This window comes from Elaeis guineensis, chromosome 1, assembly GCF_000442705.2.
Source record: "Elaeis guineensis isolate ETL-2024a chromosome 1, EG11, whole genome shotgun sequence".
NCBI classification, from domain to species: domain Eukaryota; kingdom Viridiplantae; phylum Streptophyta; class Magnoliopsida; order Arecales; family Arecaceae; genus Elaeis; species Elaeis guineensis.
In genome coordinates this window covers 151,028,639-151,035,642 of record NC_025993.2, presented here as the reverse complement: position 1 = coordinate 151,035,642, position 7,004 = coordinate 151,028,639, and the positions used below count along the sequence as shown (strand labels likewise).

At 49.4% G+C, this 7,004-nt stretch overlaps 1 protein-coding gene across 1 annotated transcript; it reads left to right on the top strand.

Annotated features, from left to right (window-relative positions):
- Window positions 1-498: 498 nt before the first annotated feature.
- Window positions 499-3,293, top strand: LOC105060989 (probable LRR receptor-like serine/threonine-protein kinase At4g37250). Its single transcript, XM_010944896.4, is given in 3 exon segments — window positions 499-2,359; window positions 2,448-3,121; window positions 3,123-3,293. Coding segments are annotated over 3 exon segments (2,559 nt in total). The 5' UTR covers window positions 499-552; the 3' UTR covers window positions 3,201-3,293.
- Window positions 3,294-7,004: the final 3,711 nt, after the last annotated feature.

Below are 7,004 nucleotides of genomic sequence, written 5' to 3'. Positions count from 1 at the left end.
TCTTTAACGCACTAAGATTCCTTGGTCTCCCCCTCGGCCCCTTTGCCTCGCCCGGGAAGACTGAGGCGGAGATAGAAAAAGAAGTAAACCTGGGTGGGTATTTAATCATGCCTCTGGTTGTAACCGTGTTCCAGGTTAAAAATTTATGGCGGGCTCAGTACCTTTTGATGAGCTGTGCTCCTATTTTATATTCCCAACAGCCTGACTTCCAACCCATCGTTTCTTAGGTCTCTCTCCCATCGCTGCCTCACATGCATTGCTCCCTCCTCGAATCCCTGTATATTTTTTCCCCATCCTCTCCTCTCACTCTCTCTCTCTCCTGGCTTGGCTTTGTTTTTTATGCCACAGCTCCTCATTGATTTGGTGAACAACTCCCTTCTTCCAAATAAAAGGTAGCAGGTGGTCCTTAAAACAACGCCACCTTCCCCCATCTTCCCCTCCCGTTCCTCTTTCTCCTCCTCTTTTCTCCTGTTCCTCTCTCTCTCTCTCCTTTCCCTCCGTCTCCTCTTATTATCCTCTCCATTGAGAAATGCTTTGCTCCAAGGCCCCAGCATGAGCTCACCAAGCAGAAGCCTCCATTCCGGATGGAGATATACTGTCTCTCCTGTAACTCTTTTGCTTTGCTTTCTTCTACTCCTACCTTGTCAAATATTTGCTCTTAACTCGGATGGAGCGTTGCTGCTCTCCTTCAAGTACTCCATCCTCAGCGACCCCCTCTCGGTGCTCGGCGACTGGAACTACGAAGACGACACTCCCTGCTCCTGGAATGGGGTCCTGTGCATGGGCTTCCCATCCGCTAAGACCACGAGTTTCAATTGGAACACTAGTAGTGATGCAGAGTTTGGGATACCCGCCTCTTCTGCTTCTAGAGTGATTGGCTTGGTCCTCCCCAATTCCCAGCTGCTGGGCTCCATCCCTGCCGACCTCGGCCGCATCGAGAACCTCCGCCACCTCGACCTCTCCGGAAACTTCCTCAACGGCACCCTCCCATCCACGCTCTTCAACGCCTCCGACCTCCGCATCCTCTCGCTTTCCAACAACGTGATCTCCGGAGAGCTGCCCGAGCTCGTCGGCGAGATGAAAAGCCTCCAGTGTCTCAACCTCTCCGACAACGCCTTGGGTGGCAGAGTTCCAAGCAATCTGACGCTGCTTCCCAACCTCACCACTGTCTCTCTTGCCGGCAATTACCTCTCCGGCGAGCTCCCTAGTGGAGGTTTCGAGCAACTTGAGGTCTTGGATCTGAGCTCCAATCTTGTTAATGGGTCCCTGCCGCCGGATCTCGGCGTGAAAAACCTCCGGTTCCTGAATTTGTCCTCCAACCGGCTCGCCGGCGTGATCCCGCCGGAAGTAGCATCAAGAATTCCGGCCAATGCCTTGATCGATCTATCCTTTAATAATCTCAGTGGAGAGATCCCGCAGTCCGGAGCTTTCCTCGCACAGAAGCCGATGGCCTTCTCGGGGAACCCGGATCTCTGTGGGAAGCCACTGAAGAACATGTGCATGATCCCTTCCAGCCTCTCCAATCCTCCCCCTAATGACTCCAATGCAACTCCGCCGGTGCCGAATTCTCCTCCGGCCTTCGCCGCGATACCCAAGAATCCGGATGGGACTTCGGCGCCAGGATCGGCAGCGAGCAGCGGAGGGCAAGGGGGGCTTAGGCCAGCAGCAGCCGTGGCGATCGCCGTCGGAGATCTCACCGGGATCGCGCTTCTATTTGTAGTGTTCTTCTATGTTTACCAAGTAAAGAGGAAGAAGAGAGAGCTCCAACGGCAACAGCAGAAAGGAGATAGAGGGCTCGGGCTGAAGCGAATCGAAAGAGACAACAGGGATGAAACGCCGCCATCAGCGTCTCCTGAATCTAGAGGGTTAGGTCGCTTGTCATGGTGTTTGAGAAAGAAAGGTGGGGACAGCGATGACACCGAAGAGGGCTCCGAAACCTCGGCATCCTCCGAAACAGACGCAGAGGAGGATGAGCTACACAAAAGAGGAAAGGAGGAAGGGGATGCCAAAACCCACGCACATCAGAAGCAGCAGGGAGCTACTCTCGTCACGGTTGATGGAGAGCCTGAGCTCGAGCTCGAGACCTTGCTGAAAGCCTCGGCTTATATACTGGGAGCGACCGGATCCAGCATCGTCTACAAGGCGGTGCTCGCCGACGGGACCGCTTTGGCCGTCCGCCGGATAGGGGAGAGCAGCACCATCGACAAGCTCAAGGATTTCGATGCCCAGGTCCGTAGCATCGCCAAATTCCGCCACCCCAATATCCTCCGCATCCGTGGATTCTACTGGGGCGCCGACGAGAAGCTCCTCATCCACGAATATGCTCCCAATGGCAGCCTCGCCAACATCTCTTTCAGCAGTAAGAACTCTATCTATATTTCTATCTCTTTCGCTTAATCGGATTCGTACGTCGAACGGGTACTGAACATGGATTGATTTGCTTGCAGAGAAGCTGGGATCGTCGCCGTTTCACCTCAACTGGGAGGCCCGGCTGAGGATAGCGAGAGGCGTGGCCAGGGGACTCGCATACCTCCACGAGAAGAAGTGTGTTCACGGCAATGTCAAGCCCAGCAACATCCTTTTGGGCGCTGATATGGAGCCGAGGATCGGAGATTTCGGGCTGGAGCGGCTCGCGTCGGGCGACAGCAGCTACAGACCAGGCACATCGGCCAGGCTATTTGGAAGCAAGCGGTCGGCGTTGTCCACGAGCAGCCTACCGGACCTGTCGCCCGTCGCCGGAGCCAGCCCCTGTGGCTCCTCCTCCACTCCGGCGTCGGCTCCTCCTGCGTATCAGGCGCCGGAGTCGCTAAAGAATCTGAAGCCCAACACCAAATGGGATGTTTACTCCTTTGGTATGGTATTGCTGGAGCTGATTGCGGGGAGAGTGTTCTCGGAGGTGGAGCTCTGCCACTGGAACGCTGGGTTTGTGGTGGAGGAAAGGAATAGAATTCTGAGGATGGCTGATCCGGCGCTGAGAGGCGAGGTGGAGGGCAAGGAGGAAGCTTTGCTGAGCTGCTTCAGATTGGGTTTTGCTGCTTGTTCCGTTGCCCCTCAGAGGCGGCCTTCCATGAAGGATGCAGTCCAGGTGTTGGAAAAGATAACAGTCACCTGCTTCTCTTCCTAGTCTTGCTGATAATAGTCGTAATAATGGCATCCACATATCCATAGCTCTTGGTATTTTCTGCTGTAGAATTAAGTAATGGAGTGCTGCCGTTAACCTGTCATCGTAACACAACTGATTTGGTTTGTGTTTCTTGTGCGATATGCTTTCAAGTGTTTGAGGGATTTTTTTTTTTTTTCTCTCTCTCTTTCTTTTAACTTATTTTCGCTCGTGTAGTTTGTAATCACCTGCCCTCCAATTTTGCTGCTGTTGATTGGTGTCGTAAACAAGTGATGTCTCGTCTTGATGTTTGTCGTACGAGTTCGAGGAGCTGCCATTTTTTTTCAATTCAGATAGATGGCGCTGTGTAGAAGAAAAAGGAAGATCTCTATTTCACTTCTGATAATAAAAAAAAGGCTATGATTTGCTACTTGGGGAAAATAAAAAGGAAAACGAACCCACTCTTGATTGGCTTCACTTTCACACGAAGAAAGAAACCCACTTGAGCTTCTTTTTCTCGTAGTTCACCAAGGCATGATAGCCTATAATTACGTTGAACAGATTCTAGTTGATGGGCTGCATCTTCCTCAGAAGTCAAAACAAGGAAATCTGCAGTCTCCTCAAGCACTTGGTTTCTTTTCATTCATGAAACGATTGAGTGGATTCCCGCCTATTTGGTGGAGAACACTAGACAGATAAACATCTCTGATGTTGAAATATTTTTGTAGTAGATTAGGCATTTAGGCTGTGCCAACTCGCCTATGGCTAGCTTCTTGAGAAAAGACTTGGGTTGGGCAGCTCAGCTGGTTGAAGATTCTTGGCGTAGGAGAACGTCCTTTTGGTTTGGATACAGGCTAGTTTAGCTGGCTGGCCTTTATCAAGGACATCGTGACTCCGTGAGAGGACGTATGACAGGGGCCGGTTCATCTAATCATGGTTATTGCGCCAAACATAGACGGTGATGATCAAAGAATTAGTCCTGTTCAGTTTAGGTACAAACTAGGAAGAATCCGAACTCAGCCAAATATCTATCGTATCTTTAACGGTGTGGGCGAGAGCCGAATTATTCCCCAACATTCGTTTCTCTGGGTCATCTCTTGTTGGGTACCCCAAAGCCCGAAACCCTGTGACTACAAAGCATGTCTGTCCCGCGACTGTCTCGGCAGATCATGCGACTTTAATTTAGGGATATTAGATCTTGCATAAGGTGGATAGGTACAGATGGCACATAGCCATCATTTCAGCCTACCTAGCCAAGCCAATCCAATCAGGGTCGTCTAGGACAAATAAGAGATCAGATCAACTTCGACCGGTTTGTTGAAGTGCTAGTCATTGGCTTTCTTGTGTCTTTTTTTTTTTTTTTTTCCCCACATCCCGGCACGGCGGTATCAAGCTGGTTCCCTTTGTGATGAGACATTTCCAGATTGTCTTAGCTTCATGAACCGCATCAGCCATGCTAACCAAACCACACAAGGATTTGGATGTGGCGACTCTGCCATGAAGGATGCCAACCAAAGGGGCTGTCGCCTTACTGGCGCAATTCGAACCAAAACGGGATAAAGACTATAAGCTAGGCTTGGGCCGACTAGTCCTATCCCCACATCTAGCTCGAATCATCACAGAAGAAGGTTTCATCCAATTCATATTTAAAATCTCAACCTCGCCAAAAGTAGGGACAAAAATTAGGTTGGTCGACGGAGGTTAGAAGTGATGTTGTGCAACAAGGCAGAAGGCTCGACCTGTCTAACCTTCGTCTGGCCAACGTAAGCATCAGCCCAACCCACAATATTGAGTCCAGTGGCCTATGCTTAAATTCAACTCCTCAATAATTAGGCCCAGTCATTTGTTAGCTTAAACAATTTTTTGCAAATTATGGAGAACACACTAAATTGTCACCCGTTGCAGCTCGTCTCCGATGAGATAGTCGGATCGTCGCGCCTGAGCATAGAACAACAGAAAACTGGTAGAGAAAAATCGCTCGCCGTAGAGAGGGCACAGTTAAGAAGCCGAGAATGGAATCGAAGGCTTACGGTGCGATGAATGGAAGTAAGATTGACTCGGGCCGGATAGAAAAGTCGGCCGACAGCATCCGATGGTAATAGAGAGACCTGCAAAAAAAGTTTATGTCGGAGATAGCTCCGGCGAAGACACTACGATGCTCAAGTCAGCTTCCTGCTCAAGAGGTGGAGAAGCGAATGAGGCAGAGTTTCAGGCTCTGAGTGTTTGAGCATACGTACCTCCTGAAAATTTTTTATTACATCGATTTATAAAGAGAGCAGGACGAAGGATGAAAGGACATGAATGTATTCCGATAACGTTCTGTCATATGGAGCCGCATGGGGGCATCTTTAAATGGTCCCGTCAGTGAGCGTGCCTTTTGTCTGACATGTCGTGGTCGTAGTGGCAGGTCTTATCATGCGCATGTGGTATAATTAATGACTTTGTAGTATCCTATCACAGTGCAGAGTAGGCTACTTAGGATATGACCTCAGGATGGTGCGATTTGATGTGACTCGATGTGACCGCATGACAGCTTTACTTAACCGTCCGTCATTTGGCGATATCGTTATCCAGATCGGTCACTAGCTGGAGTAACATGAAAGGGATTAGAAGCAGTTTGGAGTGAGTAACCCATGTGCCAGCAATCCCGGATAGGTGACCGATCTGAAGTATCAGACACTGTAGGCAGTTGAAGAACTGCCATGATAGGCAAGTATGCCAATTTTTCACCGAAGCCAATGGAGAAACAAGCCGGTCATTGGCGGATGTAGTCTTCAACTCGAATAATGTGGCTACGACTAGATGATATTGAGGTCGTATTTTTACCGACCTCAGTTTTCAGATGAAGTCGGCCTCGAGATGAGACCGACTTCTTGGGGACCATGGTGTTCTAACGAGGTCGGCTTTTGCTGAGGTAGCCTCCGATTGAGATCGGTTATGTGACGAGGACCTACCCTAATGTTGCCCCCCAACTACTGAGTCCGATTACACAATTTTCATCAGGTGAAAGGAGTTAAGTGGATCCGAGTAGCTTTTCCTAACGATCATCCCCAGAAGCTGCATGCAGCGGACTTGTCGTCTCGGAGCGCAGGTTATCATTCTGCAGAGCATCTCATCGAGTTCGAAGCATAGTAGTTGAGACAGAGCATGGTCGTATTTTTACTTTATTTCGAATCAACTGGTCCTTGATCAATCAGGGACAAGCTGACTAACCATAATTTTTTTCACTTGGGTCTACGCTGCGAACTGAAGTGTATACTCCAACGGTCCTTTGGCCATAGCAGGCAAGTTAATAGTTACCAGACTCCACTGCTCCATTAAAAATGGACATTACCGAATAACGTCGGATTTCGCCTAGGTCTGCACTGTAAGCTATAGCTTGTACCCCAATGGCCCTTCAGCCATAGTTGGCGTGCTAACAGTTGCCGGACTCCATGACTTCATTAAACGGATATTAGTCGAATAATATTAGGTTTTACCTGAGTCTACACTGTGAATTGTAGCTTATACTCCAACAGTCCTTCAGTTATATCTGGCATGCTAACAGTTGCCGGACTCCACGACTCCATTAAATGGGTATTATCCAAATAACGTCTCATCCGGTACCAGTGACTAAGTTGCTAACGTCTGAAGAAATTTTTCGAGTCGGAGGAACATCCCGAGTCGCTTGCCCCCCATAGTGTCGGTCTCGTCGAGGTCATGGTCGACTTATTTCGGAGGGGCTTTTTGATGACTTTTTCGAGTTCCTCCTTGGATTTTGTCAAGGTAGCCTCATGCCTCATCAGTATTCTGGTCGTTTTACCTCAGATTTTATCGAGGTGATCTCGTGTCCTGTCAATGACCTTAACCGCACTTCACCTCGAAAACCACCGAGGTGACTCAATGCCTTGATGAGGATTTTTGT